General features: G+C 42.2%; 2 protein-coding genes across 5 annotated transcripts; both read right to left on the reverse strand.

The window, feature by feature from the left end:
* Nucleotides 1–891: 891 nt before the first annotated feature.
* LOC117229151 (pre-mRNA processing factor 3) lies at nucleotides 892–12,123 on the reverse strand. Of its 2 annotated transcripts, none has more exons than XM_076523953.1 (8): nucleotides 11,784–12,123; nucleotides 6,417–7,188; nucleotides 4,958–5,385; nucleotides 4,498–4,745; nucleotides 2,929–3,178; nucleotides 1,626–1,744; nucleotides 1,398–1,557; nucleotides 892–1,301 (listed from the first exon to the last, which is right to left on the reverse strand). In XM_076523953.1, exons 1-8 carry the CDS (start codon nucleotides 11,837–11,839, stop codon nucleotides 1,223–1,225), a joined length of 2,112 nt encoding a protein of 703 aa, XP_076380068.1. In that variant the 5' UTR covers nucleotides 11,840–12,123; the 3' UTR covers nucleotides 892–1,222. The 2 variants fall into 2 exon arrangements, with proteins under 2 accessions (XP_076380068.1, XP_076380069.1); XM_076523954.1 differs by having other exon boundaries at nucleotides 6,417–7,202; nucleotides 11,784–12,121.
* Nucleotides 12,124–12,639: 516 nt separating this feature from the next.
* Nucleotides 12,640–15,698, reverse strand: Prp3 (pre-mRNA processing factor 3). 3 transcript variants are annotated; one of them, XR_013033940.1, is made up of 6 exons: nucleotides 15,040–15,698; nucleotides 14,747–14,958; nucleotides 13,893–14,679; nucleotides 13,456–13,813; nucleotides 12,888–13,365; nucleotides 12,640–12,819 (listed from the first exon to the last, which is right to left on the reverse strand). XR_013033940.1 is itself a non-coding variant. In XM_033485387.2 (6 exons), exons 2-6 carry the CDS (start codon nucleotides 15,302–15,304, stop codon nucleotides 12,966–12,968), a joined length of 2,022 nt encoding a protein of 673 aa, XP_033341278.1. In that variant the 5' UTR covers nucleotides 15,305–15,418; nucleotides 15,517–15,698; the 3' UTR covers nucleotides 12,640–12,965. The 3 variants fall into 3 exon arrangements, 2 of the variants coding, with proteins under 2 accessions (XP_033341278.1, XP_033341277.1); XM_033485387.2 differs by having other exon boundaries at nucleotides 12,640–13,365; nucleotides 15,040–15,418; nucleotides 15,517–15,698; XM_033485386.2 differs by having other exon boundaries at nucleotides 12,640–13,365; nucleotides 15,040–15,427; nucleotides 15,517–15,698.
* Nucleotides 15,699–16,090: the final 392 nt, after the last annotated feature.

The following is a 16,090-nucleotide window of genomic DNA, read 5'->3' on the forward strand; positions in this document are numbered from 1 at the left end:
ATTCTACATTTGATGGTTACAATAGCGCGTTATTGTACGGTAAATTGTTAAGAAATATTTTTTCTCGTTAGAAAAAGTAAGTTAATATGTAGATCTTACAAATCCATTTATAGATCATACCCGGTTCATGAATTTATAATTGCGTTTCTAGTATAAAATACTCTAAAATATCAATTGTACAGATCTAAGAATTTAATTCTACCTGATTTTAATTCATAGTACATTTGATGGTTACAATAGCGCGTTATTGTACGGTAAATTGTTAAGAAAAATGTTCTCGTTTCTCGTTTGACGCCATAATATTTTAGCACACTACTGTTTAAACAATTTAGACACTTTAATAAGAGAAAAAATGATCTCACCGTTGAGGCGCTATTGTCGCTCTTTTTGAGTGTCCGCCATAACAAAACCGCAACACCGTACAGTAGTGGACTCTATTTGGATGGCAGAGAACTAAACTCATAAATTGTTGGTAACATGGTATAACATATATGTATAATATCGCAAACGTGGTACATATATGTGCAGCGATAATATTAATTATTATATGTATAATAATATAATAATATATAATAATAATATATAATAATATAATATTAATTATTATTATATGTATAATATCACGAACGTGGTACATATATGTGCAGCGATAATATTAATTATTATATGTATAATAATATAATAATATATAATAATATAATATTAATTATTATTATATGTATAATATCACGAACGTGGTACATATATGTGCAGCGATAATATTAATTTATTTCTACTTAAAGAACATTCTGATAAAGAGCATCCAATGTAACATTTACTCAGTTCTATCGTAAAACATGGAAAAATGTAAATAGGTAGAAAGGGTGCGATACGAATTTAGAATGGACACGATTACAGTAAGGATCGTTTTTATAAAATAAATCGTACATTGCCCGCATCGGCCCGCATCGGTCTATCAAATTTGTGCATAAAATATATCGAACACAATAAGTGTAACATTTATTATATTTTATAAAAAGTTTCATAAGATCGTCGCTGGATTCAGTATACAATTTCTAACGTACCTTAGAAATAGTGCAGTATCTATTCTCTTCTATTATGAGGGGGGAGGAGGGGGGCAACGTTAATTACATTATATTGTCAATTAATAGTAAGCTAAAATTACGATTTCTTATGTACAATCAAGGACATATCATCATGCGTAAACTGCCTAACGAAAAGTTTACGAGACCTTATTCTCTTTCCAAGCCGAAAGATTTGGCGACCCGCTCGTGTGTATCGTACAATTTATCATATTATTTCTGAAATTGATTAAATTAGAATTAAATAAATTTCTGAAATCTCGTTAGCATCGAATTATTTTCAACGACGTTCCCGTACACAAATAACAGACTTACAAGAAACGATCTCGCAAAAGGAACGCTCTGGGCTGCATCAGATGCACTCTGTCGCCGTTGCGGCACAGAATCTGCGCCATTGTAACTTTCCGAATCTCTTCTAATTGATTCAATGCGAACGAACCTGGCGTGTTCGCATTTTCGTACCAATACCTGTCACCTGTGCAACAAATTTAATTACGTTAATGGCAGCGCCCGGCACACGTGTCCTTGTAGTTGTTCACTTACCAAAACGAATGTTGCGAAAAGTGCGACCCAGCAAACAGAGAAACGTCGGCCCCAGGACGGAATCCGACAAAGTTGCCTCCGAAAGTGCTCCTGTCACAAGATCCACGTCTTGCACGTCTCTATTTATGGAACAGTAACGACAGAAAATTACTCCGACCTTTGGCTGCACTTACACGTTAAACGGTGGTATACATATTAATCCTTTGCACTCGAATGGTGACTCTGAGGCACCACTCAAATTTGTTATGTCACGCTTTAAAATAACTTTTATATTATACAAAATTTAGATTTAAAAAATTGTTAATAGTGTAACTGTTGTACGAGTCCCAAGTGTCAATTTCATGTGCATAAAATGTAAATACTATAGTTAGATACTTTATATTATATTATATATATATATATATATATATATATATAATATAATATAGTATAATGTAATATAGTATAATATAATATAATATAATATAATATAATATAATATAATATAATATAATATAATATAATATAATATAATATAATATAATATAATATAATATAATATAATATAATATAATATAATATAATATAATATAATATAATATAATATAATATAATATAATATAATATAATATATATTATATATTATAGTTAAATACTATAAGTTAGAAAAATGATCTTTTATATTTAGAGTTAAAATAACTTCGAGTGCAAAGGGTTAACACTATGCCGTCCGGCGGCACTACGCTGGCGCCAGGTGGTACCACTTCGGTGCCATTTTAAAAAACTGAGATAACATTTGAACTATATTTCTTGGGCGTTAAAAGGCAGCGAACTAACTATAGCATTGTGCTTATTTAACTAAGAATTAAGTGCGAAAATTCTTGGATGACATATCTTAATTTTAGGAGTTTATATTATCGCCATCTTCGAAATTTTTTTTCAAATCTAAAATTTCCAAGCTATTATGCCGGCGTCAAACGAAAGAATCATATCTAAGATCTGCGGACGGCATAGATTTACGGAACCCGTCAAAATGACGGGTCACTAATTTTTTCATTTACGATTATTCATATTGTACAGGTACTATTTATTTATATAGATATATAATTTATTATATATATATCTAAATATTTATTATATATATATCTATATAACTTATTTATATAGATATACTATTTATACGTTACTTACGGCAAACGTTACAGTAACGCTTGTTAAAAATCAGAATAAATGTCTTGTTGCTACCTTTTATAAGCTAATTATAAAACAGCTGTTTTCCGGGGTGCTCCGTAAATCTAGCGTTAAAAGCGACGGCCTTTCTTACTTGTAAACGGCCCGAAGTTTCTCTATGGTGTCTTTGGCCATCGATCCCCTGAGACTATCAAAGTCGTTAATATCCGGCAAATCGCAGAACGACCGCCATCTGACATAAGGCGGCAACCCGTGATCCCGTCCTTGCTGTATCACCTGCGCAGCGTAATCCACAGCGATATCGTTGCTTTTTCCGTCGTGGAAGTATCGTTCCAAAAGGATTTCATTCAATCCTGGCGGTAATGGCTTCCTAGAATGTCCCGCTGTCACGGAAATTAAATCTTGCATCCTAGATCGCCATTAAAACCAAGTTCTCATGGGACAACGTGTCGGTAGTAGACTGTGCTGTTATTTCTTTTTTTTTCTTTTTTTTTTCATTTTAGTTGCATTCGAACGCTATCCGTGCTTCCGATACGCTCTTTAAGTTAGAACTCTACATTCGATCGCTCTCGAATCGCAACGCGATTATTCGAATATTCATCGAGAGGTGGACGAAATTTATTTTTCACCACTCGTTATCATCGCCGATCGAAATGCGATAAGAACACTGTGTATTTAAAATCTTACGAACGTCATGCATCCGGTTAAATTCTTCCCGATCGGCGCTCGGATCGTGCACAAAAAATGGACAATTTGGGAAGAGGAGCCTCGATTCGAGCCTCTTTTTTATAGTATCTTTTTTATATCTTTTACATACAAGTATATAAAAGTATATCTATTATATAAAAGTATATAAAAGTATATGAAAGTATATCTATTATATAAAAGTATATAAAAGCATATCTTTTGTATAAAAGTATATGAAAGTATATATATTGTATAAAAGTATATAAAAGTATATAAAAGTATATGGAAGTATATCTATTATATAAAAGCATATAAAAGTATATCTATTATATAAAAGTATATAAAAGTATATCTTTTGTATAAAAGTATATGAAAGTATATCTATTATGTAAAAGTATATAAAAGTATATCTATTATATGAAAGTATATAATAAAAGCATATCTTTTGTGTAAAAGTATATGAAAGTATATGTATTATATAAAAGTATACCTTTCATATAAAAATATATAAAAGTATATAAAAGTATTTATATCTATTTATAGTATCGCCTCTCCCCAATTTGTCCATCTTTCGTGTACAATCTGAGCGTCGATTAGGGAGACTTTACCGTATTAGGTTGTCGCAGGAGCTCCTTTCATTTTCGTCAAGTGTGCGCAAAATACGGGAACGGGGACGGTTTCTCAAAGAAAAAAAGAAGAAAAGAAAAACAACGTAATTAATTAACGTTAAACATATCAAGCACCGATTGGACAGCGCCAAAAAAAAAACAAAAAAAAATACCAAAAGAAAATAGCAACACCGATAATATGCCACGTGGGCGCAAACTGCATAATCGCGATAATCGTACGCGGTAACAAGTCCGAAAGCGGTCAAGTGAAAGCTCGCGATGACAATAAAACATCGAGAAACGTGCCGCGCGTCGTCTAACCGCGCGCGATGCCCAGATGACGCGACGAACTCGCGCGACAACCGTATACATAATATTTCGATGTAACAAATCACGTCGCGACTGACCTGTGGCGCCGACGATCAGACGATCGACGGCCCCCGCTTCGTAAAACTCCTGCGGGGCGTAGAAGGCGGACAACAATGATCTTTCCCCGGACTTCAGCGCCGATCGTGAGTCAACTAGGTCGAGGGTTTTCGGGGTCAGCGCGGCCACGAAGAAGAGTCCGGCCGACGCAACGGAGTTCGCGAGCGTCGCGTCCGTTCTTGTGTCGTAGCCGCGAAAGTATCCCCGATGTGTCAACCGTAATTGATACCTGAAAACCGTAATTGTTACCGTAACAATATTGCAACGATAACGCGACGATAACAATAACGCGCGTAGCCTAATTGCCATTCCAGCGGAGAAACGGCGCGCTGCCGGGTAAAACTCGCGGTGCCGGCGCGGCGGAACGCGTTCGTTTTTTTCGCGCGGACCTGTTAATCCGTTAAATTAATTATGCCGGGTGAAGAGGGTGCGCGCACGTACTTGTCGAGGGCCGCCTCGCCGAGAACAACGGGCAGGAACTCGTTATAAGTTATATGCTCCATTTCCGCGACAACGATCCTTCTCGCCTCCTGGTAGAGTCTCTCGTCGTCCCAGCGAGGATTCAGTTGTCCCAGCTCTGTCGCGACACGGTTGTGCTCCCGCAGAAAAAGCACGTGCATCAGAGTGAGGCCGGGGTTCTCGTTCACCCGCGAGTCCCCGCTAAGGAAACACGGGAAAGCTTTGCTGGCGCTACGGCAACTTTCGTACTTCGGCGACGGCATCGGCAGATTCTTCCTCTGCGTGTTCAGCAAGCCGTCCTTCCCGGATCGCAGGGTCCTCGCTACTTCTTCGGAACTACCGTAAACCGGAGACAGGTCCAAGTACGAGGTCGCCTGGTTGATCTGCTGCCGGGGACCCAGTTTGCAACCCTACGTTCAAACGTTACTTCTATGTACATGCATATACACTTTCTCTCTCTCTCTCTCTCTCTCTCTCTCTCTCTCTCTCTCTCTCTCTCTCTCTCGTCGAATGCGGAGGTATGCGGCTGATTTAGGTTAGCTTAGGATTTGACCTAGTTGACCTAGGACATTCGGGGAGGACCCGGACAATTCTACCGTAGATAAGGGTGCTTAGGGGAGGAACGCGTGTTTCGCGTTCTTTCTTCAACCCTTGCGCCAATTCACCGAAACGTTGAGCATCTTTTCTGGGAATCTTGATTAGGATTTATATAATTGAGCCGTTTATTTTGAAAGTGGCATAAGTCACTTTACCGTAATGAAAAGTGGTGATTTTTGAATGTTTATACGAAATTATTTATACTGAGAAAAATATCAGTATACTGAGATAACAAATAGAAGTAAATCTTCTCGAAAATTAGCATCCATATCTATATTATATATATATTATATTATATTATATAATATTATATATTATTATATATATATAATATATCGACTTAAAAACAAAGTGACTTATGCCACTTTCAAAATAAACGGCTCAATTAAGACGGTAGGATATACAGGGTGTCCCGAAAATGTCTCGAAATCCGCAAAATGCCCGAGGCGAGTTTTAAAGTAATGTCTCCCTAATTGACGCTCAGATTGTGCAGAAAAATGTACAACTTAAGAAGAGGAGCCCTGCGACTTGTTCTTACAGTTGTCGACAATTCGAAACCATAAAAACGAGCCGCAAGGCTCGATTAATCGTATCTCCTCTTCCCAAATTCTCCATTTTCTTTTTTGTGGACAAACTGAGCGTCGATTAGAGAGACATTACTTCCAACTCGCCTCGGGCATTTTACTCACGTTATTTCTGCTGCTAACTAGTAAAAATCATCAGATACATACAGGATGTCCCAAAACTGGATAACTGGATAACCGGATAGTTATCGCATTGGCGCAAGCGTTGAAGGAGGTCCCTTCTCGGTCCGTCATTGAGAGACGTTTTCCAGGGGCGTTACCTGAAACGAGTTTCCTGGGTGGGGCGCCGACCTCGAGTACTCCATGCAGCCAATGGCGTTGTCGGCGCGGATCGGGAAGCACTCCGGATGAAAGTGCTCGTAGTCCACGTTGCAGCATTTCAGTTTCGCGCCGTCGGGCAGTTCCATTTTCGGCGTGTGGGCGAGATCGTGGACCAGAAACTGGCCGAAGAGGGCGGTGAGCGCCATCAGATAGGGATGTTTGAGGTCCAGACCGCCGGAATGGACTCTCAAGGAGACCTCGCGGGCGCTGGGCAGTTCGGTGTGCGGCAACGAAACGCCGTCCACGTATTCCGGCGCTAGAAATCTCGCGTAAGGCTCTAGAGAGGCGCCCCATGTGGGGTGCAAACCGTTGTTGCACCTTCCGGTGTGCGTTCTGTACCGCGCGTCGTACTCCTTACAACCGGCCATCACTTGCAGAAAGGTGGACGTGTCCGGGCAATGGATGGCCGCCACCGAGGGCAACACGGAGGAAGCCTCTTTCGACGACATGTTCAACGCCTCCACCAGCATCATCGCCATCGTCTCGATTCGCAGCGCTTTCCTCGAGAGATTCTGCGCGTGCTCGGTTATCTCGTGGGACGCGCTCAGGAAGTAAGACGGGGAGCCATGATTCAGATGCGTGTGCGAGCTCTGTATCGCTTGCTCGGCCTGATGGTACTTCAGCATCGACACGTTCGTACGCTTATTCAGATCCAGCAGCATGCTCGACGGCAGGGTCGCGCCCTCGACCACCGCGAACGCGACGAGGAATCTGCGAATCGGAATCTAAGGATAGGAAATATTAATTTGTTCTTACACGTAGCTGGAAGTCGGATCAGCGTCGTCGGATTTAACCTTTTAGGTACGGTTGAATTCTGCGCGAGGCTATTTCTCTGGACGGCAGAGTCTGATGTGTACTGTACAGAGTCTGATACTGTATATACAGGGTGTCCCGAAAATGTCCCGCAATCCGAAAGTGGCGGGTTCCTCAGACCATTTGAAGCAACTTTTTCCTTTACAAAAATTTTCTCCGAGGCACCGTTAACGAGTTATTAACGTAAAACAGTGACCAATGAGAGGCGAGCTCAGGTGGCGCGAGGCGATCAAGCCAATGAGCGGTACTGGGCTTCGCGCGCTGGTTGGCTGGGGCCGCCTTGCGTCAGCCGTACTCGATTCTTATTGGTCACTGTTTTTCGTTAATAACTCGTTAACGGTGCCTCGGAGAACATTTTTGTAAAGGAAGAAGTTGCTTCAAATGATCCGAGGAACCCGCCATTTCTGGATTGCGAGACATTTTTGGGACACCCTGTAGACTGTTGTAAATCGATGTGAAGACAAAAGAAATGTGAAACAATGCATATGAAGACGATTATTTGGTTCAAACGATGAGCGAGTGAGCTACTAGAGCAAGCCACTATAGTGGCGCGTCGTTCAGAGAGATGACATCCGCGAAAGCCACTATAGTGGCGCGTCATTCAGAGAGATGACATCCGCGGAAGCCACTATAGTAGCGCGTCGTGCCTAAAAGGTTAACACGTCGAACGCCCAGCGCCCGCGAATCGACAGAGTTTCTTCCGCCGCGGCGCCACGAAGCAAAAGAAAGAAAACAATTTACACGAAAGACTATTGTACCGAGCGTCCAGAGTCACTCAAATTATGTTTACAATGTCTTAACGAGTTCCATGGTAACTAATACGACGTTATAATATTTTAAAAGCAAATTTAACCCTTTGCACTCGAGACTATTTTCACTCCAAAATGAAGACATTCGTTTCAACCTACAATATTTCCACTTGTTACGATTGTTTTTATTTGATGCATGTGAAATCGAACGTGCATGATTGTAGAACACTTTCATTATTTATCAGTTTAGCGAATAATTTAATAATAAAATAAATTTAATAATGCGAAGATTCTTTTGAAGACAGTGTAGCCATTTTTTGCGACGCCTCAGAGTCGTCATTCGACTGCAAAGGGTTAGATATAAGTATAATTTGTCAGCATAAGTATATCTTATATTTTACTATTTTATTTTATTATTAGTATAGTATAGTATAAGTATATTTTTAATATTTGCTTTCGTTTACTTTATACTTTACTGTTACCCTATATTACTTATACTCGTCATAGTTGTCACAATTACTATAAATTACCTCCAAAATTCTGTTTCATTTGGACGAAGACTGCGGAAACAGCCGTCTCACCCAGACACGAGTGACGCGGCATTCAACATCATTAAAGCAGCATAACCCGGCGACAGGCCTTCTTACGCAGTTAACAGCGATTCCGCGGAAACGTGGAAGCATAGCACGTGGCCGATTCGAGACCGCTTAATCCGGCTTGATATCGTAGGGCGAACGATTGTGAAAGAACGACGCGACTTCGGAGAACTTGCTCAACATCAGATAACGAGGAGCGTGCGGCAATCGCGGTCCCTTGAAAGATTACTCCTTCAAGAAGAATCCTGTTGCCTCTAATGAAGTTGTTAAATAATAGCGTTGCACGAAATACCATAACCTTCGGTTAACCGTGGGAATGAACGAAGAGAAGCTGGAACGAGCCGCGGTTAGGATTGGCGCCGTTTACAGCTGCGCTATCGAGATCGTTGATTCGCGAGCTTAACAGTTCGAGTCCCAGGGATTATTCGGAAAAACACGGTCGAAAAGTGGCGAACAGCGTAATAGCGCTTGTCTTAATTGATTGATCGAAGAGAACTAAGCGGCGCGATAGTGCTCGTCAAGTTTGACAAACGAGACGAAAAGAAAAAAAAATGAGGAAAAGCAGCTATGCGATGTACTATAATATAGCATAGCTAATATAGCTATAGTGTCCCGAAAATGTCTCGCAATCCGGAAATGGGAGGTTCCTGAGGTCATTTAAAGCAACTTTTTCCTTTGCAAAAATGTTCTCCGAGGCTTCGTTTACGAGTTATTAACGAAAATATTAACGCCCGCACGCCCTTAAAAATCATAATCCCGCGCGCGTATATAGGGTGTCCCGAAAATATCTCGCAATCCGGAAATGGGAGGTTCCTGAGGTCATTTGAAGCAACCTTTTCCTTTGCGAAAATGTTCGCCGAGGCTTCGTTTACGAGTTATTAACGAAAAACACTGACCAATAAGAGGCGAGCTCGGCTGGCGCGCGACGGCCCAGCCAACGAGTGCACGGAGCCCAGTTCCGCTCACTGACTCGGCCGTCTCGCGCCAAATGATCTCGCCTCCGATTGGTCACTGTTTTTCGTTAATAACTCGTAAACGAAGCCGCGGATTGCATTTTCGCTAAGGAAAAAGTTGCTTCAAATCACCTCAGGAATCCCCTACTTTCGGATTGCGAGACATTTTTGGGCCACCCTGTATAGCTATAGCTACTATATAAGTAGCTATGCGTCACTAAAGTTTGCTGCTTGTGACTCAAACGGTGAAAAATCCCGATCACCCTCCACCGTTTCGTCTCTCCCGTCGAAGATCGGGTCAGAATTCTCGGAGTTTCGTGCGCGGGAGACGCGGGTCCACGTGACAGCAGGACCGCTATCTAATTATCGGACCGTTATCTAAAGACGGACCTCTGTGCACCCGACACGAGACCCTTCGGCGTCGGCAACGCGAGAGTTTGTTACCCGAGAAGTGGATGTCGCCGCGGTAACGTCGCATCCTCCCACCGGTGAACTCGTGAGAAATTGTTTCCAACGTCTATCCTACGGTACACCTTGAGGTTACCTAATAATTGTCATGTAAATTCAACGGTTTCCTTATTATCTAACTTGACAATGATGAGATAGGATCGATCATTAAAAACACAATCGCGGGGTTGGGCCATGTAGATTACGCGTTTTTTCGCCGGTCTTGCGTACGTACGCGCGCGAAATGAATTAGGGTAACGCGGCAGACGTCTCGTCTCTCTCTCTCTCTCTTTCTTCGTGCGAGAGGATTCTGGGGACGGGAAGATTCGCATGATTCTCCCGATAAAAACCGCGCTTCCTTGTTAGTTAGCGAAGCGTATAGGCAGGTCTACCGATACCGAGCGAGTCGCGTGATCCGTTTCAACATTGATCACGAGGGTCCCGCGGCGAACTTTCACAGGACTCCGAAGACCTTCGTCCGACGGAGGATATAATCGCTTAGCCCGAATCTAGAGAGAACCGTCCCGCCGCCGTTGCCCTTATCGCGTTAAGTTCATTCATCGATTCGGCCGGATTCCGCGGGCGAATTTCTGGGTCGGCGGATCAGAGGTCCCAGTTGGGCCCTCGATCGCGGCGATATGGCTGCACGGCCGCGGATCGCGAACAAATTAAAGCGACCTTAAGAGGGGATCGAAGAGGGATCGCTGTCTGACATTTAGACATCGCCTTCCTGGTTCTTCTGTGATTTCCTTACGTAACCTTCTGCTGTGCTCCCATGATTAGGGGGCCGTGTGCAGGCAAACGGGCGCCATTTTTTTCTCTGACTCATCGCAGAACACGCTTCTTATCGTTTTCTTTTTTGTTTTGCAGTCGAATGGCGACTCTGAGGCGTCGCTAAAAATTGCTACACTGTCCTCAAAAGAATCTTCGCATTATTAAATTTATTTTATTATTAAATTATTCGCTAAACTGCTAGAGCCGCTTTTGGAGATCGATCTCGAGGAGGTGAACTTGAAAATGGAGTTTTTTTCTTTTTTAAAGAGACTAGTGTATTGAACTAACGGAGTTCGTTCGTGGATAATTAACTATTATTATTATTAACTATTATAACTATCGAAGCGACGTCGATCGAGTGGATCGGAAGTTGAAGCAACATCGGTGACCTTGAGATTTCTGGAAATTCAACCTTGAGACGAAATTCTCTCTGTCGCGATTTTCGCTCGCTTTGCGCGGATATTTGTCCCTCTCGGAGATCTTCTCGTTGTTACCGAAAACAAAGGACAAGCTTCGATCTTCAAACATCGATCTTGGTTCACTCGTCCCGCACATTTCGAACAATAAATCGTACGACCGAGGGATCATCGATCGATCCGCAGAAATTGTCACAGCCGACGTTGGTTCACGTTATCCGCGCGAGAACAGATCCCCGCGAGAAAACAATCGGCCGTGTTCCGAGTATCGAACAATTAGCCGAAAGAAAGTTAACGAGAGCAAACCATCGCCAGCCAGTTCGATTGTTTCTGCGTCACGTGACTCGCGGGAATAAAATTTGAAATTCTAAATAGAAAACGCGTGCTGCCTAGTTTTCGTTTTAATTAGGAAAGCGCGAATAGAAATCGATGGCACCGCGGCCGAATGTGTCAGCGTCTAGACGGACGGTTAATCGCCTCTGAGAAAGCAATCATAAATATCCTAACAACTCGAGAAATCCATTATATCGTTAACGAACGAGGACAGAAGGTACTCACCGGGACAGAAGGATGAATACATGATCGATCGATCTCCGTTCCAGGCACGTTGACATTCTCCCAAAAATGATTCTCTCACTCGGCGCGAGAACGATGAGTTTCGTGTAGGTATAATAAGCGAACGGGGTCCGTGTGTGTATCAGCACGCGATAGAATTCATTTGCCTTGGCGAATTTCGCAAGACCCTGCGCCGGGCACGTACGAGAACATGTAGCGGCAAACCTGAACTGAGACCGATCCTCGAACGAAAGTAAAACCTCTGTGCGTCCGGTCGGATAAAAGAGTGGGGCTCCACGGTGTAAGGATCACGGTAATATAGGGTGTCAACAATATACCGGCGCGCGCGTGTAACACTTACTTAGATGCGACGGTAAAAGTGCATCGCTGCTCCAGTCGGATTGGTATTATGAACGAGACCAAGGTTCACCTTTCATAGACGCCGTTGCCCCGTAGTCGCGGTTGGACGTGCAGTTTCAAGGCTCAAAAGTGCATTTGCATCTTCCCAGATACCAATACGTGTTGCGCGCTCAGCCTATGCACCCTGTGTGTATGTGTACGTGTGTGTACGTTCGCAGCATGCCACGCGTTGGCATCGCGATGTCATTGCGCTATGCTAATTAACGCTCACGGGCTTGACCGTAATGTCGGCACTGGATGAGCATTCTTAGGAGCAACGCGAACGATTGACCTCCGCGCGGAGGTCGTTCGATCTCTCGCGCGATTATTATTTAGGAGCAGATGCGAGAGTGAAGGAAGAGCTAAGGTAGAATCGTTGCTCTCGGAGAACGACGGGCTCTCGACGTTCCGGTGTTTATATCTCGTTGTCGGCACGGAAAAATCAAAATTTCATCACACATTTTGTACAACAAATTTATTCTGTTTTTTTTTGTTTCGTTTCGTTTTGATGATAAAAATGTCGATCTTCGATTCACATGTCAGTTGAATTACTCTGTTAATTCTAAAGGATTCCTAGAAGGCAGTTAAGAAGGATCTCTACCTGGAGTTCTCTTTGAGCAGTTTTATTCTCGCTCTATCTCTGCCAACAGTGTCAGTTTACAGTTTTGATCTTTTACTATTACGTTTCGATAGCGATTGTTTACTTACATGGTATTAAAATTATCTATGATCGCATTTACATCGGCGTGTGATTACGTTCCATCGCTCGAATCGCCGAGCCTCGTTCTAAGACCGAATATCGTCCGTGTTGTCTAGAACGGCTCCACTGTAGGCCAGGTCCCAATAATGCTCGACCTGGTGCTTCTTAAAGTGTTCGCGTGCCATTTTCTCGATCGGGCAAACTTTAAACTTGATCTCGCCGAAGTGGCGTTGCTTGCTAGTCCCTTCCCAGACGGGCACACATTTGTTGGGCACGTCGTTACCGTCGTTGTCCTTTATAGTGTCCTCCTCCCACTTGATGCGGTGCATCATTAACCGTTTATACTTGTTCAACTGTTTCGCGCCGCCTTCGACTACAACGACGTTGCAATCGCGGAAAAGCATCACGCAACCAGTCAGATAAAGCTGCTTCGCGTTAGTCTCTACCTTGAATTTCTTCGACGCGTTATTTAATAGATCGCGTATTCTAGAAAAAAAAATAACATTAACAGGTTAACGGTACTTTTCTATAAGAAGCATTGGTAAACATTGTAGTTTATGTTGTCCCTTTGCATACCTGTAAACAGCCACGTGTACACCAAGTGTAGTATCCTCCTTGAGTTTCCTCGCTTTCTTCTCGCGTCGCTGATCAGCGGTTAATCGTCGTGCCGCATTTGCGTCCTCGTGTGCTTTTAATCTTTTAGCCATTTGCTGTCGAACATGAGCTTCTATTTTCGTTGGATCCTGGACGGCTTCTGTACCTAACACTCTCATAAGATTTGAAATTCGTAATTTCGGTTCGGGCGGTGGTTCAAGGCCTAATCGGATCTTCTCTTGCTCTTCCTTCCACGCTTCGCGCCTATTTTGCCTGCGCAATTTTTTACGTTCCTTCTTCGTTAAAAATACAGGCATATAGATCGGTTTCAACGGGTCGGCTGCGAATAATAAATGGAATTAGTAGCTAAATCGAAATGTTACTCTACGGTCGGTTAGATCATCGTGAAATATACATACTTGGTGGCCGCATTTGCGTAGGATGTTCAACGAGATTGGTAATAGTAGAATTTTTTATTCCTGTAGGCTCGTCATCGTTCGGATATCCGCCTGTTAATATAACAGAGTCCCACCATTCCACGTTAGGCACGTCTTCGCTGAGAGCTTCAGTTTTCGGCGCTATAAGCGCCAACTTAGTTGCTGAACTTATACCGGTTTTTCTAGCTATTTGACTAATTTCATTTTGTAACTTTTCCAGTTGGGCTTTCATACGAATCCTTTCTGCCAACTGTTGGAACTTTCCCGGCTCATGGAACTTTAGCGTACGTTTACCGCGTACGGCGGGTTTCACACCTATCCTATTGTCGAAAAAGTGCGTGTCCTGAATTTCTTCCGGACCTTTGGATTCTTGTAACTGTGCTTTAAATTCTTCACGCTTTTTCGCTCGTATATTGGCCTTCAATGTTGGCACTACTTGCGTCAGTTGAACTTCTTTGCCCGTTATATCTACCGTCCTTCCTGATTCGTCTAGGATCAGCGGAGTTGGTTTGTCAGGAACGCTGACATTGCCGAGCAGTCCCGAGCTGAGTTTACTTCTGATTTGAGCTTGTAACGCAGCAATTTTTCGTGCTTTGTCAGAGTCTGTTTTACTTAAAAGACCTTGGTTATACATGCTACCTACTGTTGGTAATGAATCCCGTGTCTTAAGTAACGGTTTCATCGGAGCCACCTCCTCCTGCTTGATAGCCTTCAATGCCCTCTTTCGTTCTTCGATTTCTCTTTGAGCATTCGCCATCATTTGTCGTATCTGCGCAAATACAGTTATCCATAAAAGTATGTAATGCTTCGCTTACATAGTAACGACGGCTACTCACCTTATCGGCAGATAATTGTGCTTCCGTTGTCTTTTCATTTTTCACTTCGTCGTCCCTAAATCGAGGTTTCTTCGCTTCTTTCTCCTTGTCTTTATCTTCCACATGATTCCGTTTTTTACTCTTCTGCGCTGCTTTGGCGTCATCGTAGATTGCAAAGATTTTTTCCGTTAATTTTGAAGCCTTTTTGTCCTCCAGTAAAGCAGACAGTTTATCTAATAGGAGCATCGAATATATTAACGTTATCGTTTTAGAAACATTGAACCATCGATATTCCAAATAACAACAATACTAACCCGCTGTTTTACGTTTATCGTAGCCAGAGGTAATACAATTGACAGCCGTGGTAACGATAGCAGGTTCCCCAAAACCAAGGAATTTATGAACCGCTTTTTCAATCTGTGGTTTCATTTCGTCGATTTCTTTTCTTGTTAAATACGCCATGTTTCTAACTTTGTGGCGGCTACCTTCAGGCTTGCCAGCAGATGGATTCTCCTGTCCCGCAAGTAACCGATCCGCCTCAATTTGTATATATACAAATTTCGTCCGTCCTTCCGACATCCCAACCTCAAAGGCAGGGACCGCTAGAAAAGCCTTGCGACGAGTCCTCTAGCGGGACCCGGACGGAAACGCGCTCTCCCTTCCTTTTCCACCGAAGCCTACGTCTTTCCAGAGCTGCCAAAACTTTTCGTTGGAGTGGATTTATTCGTCAAAAACACCGTCGACTTTATCAGAAAATAATCAACTACACAACATAACCTCTAGGAACTTACGAGAGTTATAGACCATATGATGTCAAGATACATATTATTCGTTTACTGTTCAACGTTTATTTCCTAATTGGACGTTGGCACGTGTACTCAAATAACTTCGACATCACATTACAAATATATCGCAATTGTTATTCAAGTTATTCACTAGTTCACTTTGCACACGAAACAACTCGTTCACGAAATTAGAGCGTACTAAGAAATTCCCCTAAATATTTCCCTAGACTGCGATTTCGGTTACTTACACCAGAGGGCGCGCATGTACGACGTTTATTTGCGCCTTATTCAAACTATTTTACTAAATTTTACAGACTCGATTATAGTGTAAATCAAGTTATGCATATTTAAATCTTTTCAATTATTTAGAGATACGTAATTAATTTAATTCCACGTTACCGACAACTCGAAAATTTAGAATTGTTAACTAGAATCGAGTATTGGGTATACGTTATTTCTAGTACGAGTGCTTAATATTATTTGGAGGAAACGGATTTACGCTTTTCTTCATTTATTTATTTCAAATGAATCTTTACAAATAAATTCGAATTTAAGTGAAATGCATAATTGTATTATGCAT

This window comes from Megalopta genalis, chromosome 7 (genome assembly GCF_051020955.1).
Source record: "Megalopta genalis isolate 19385.01 chromosome 7, iyMegGena1_principal, whole genome shotgun sequence".
NCBI classification, from domain to species: Eukaryota; Metazoa; Arthropoda; class Insecta; order Hymenoptera; family Halictidae; genus Megalopta; species Megalopta genalis.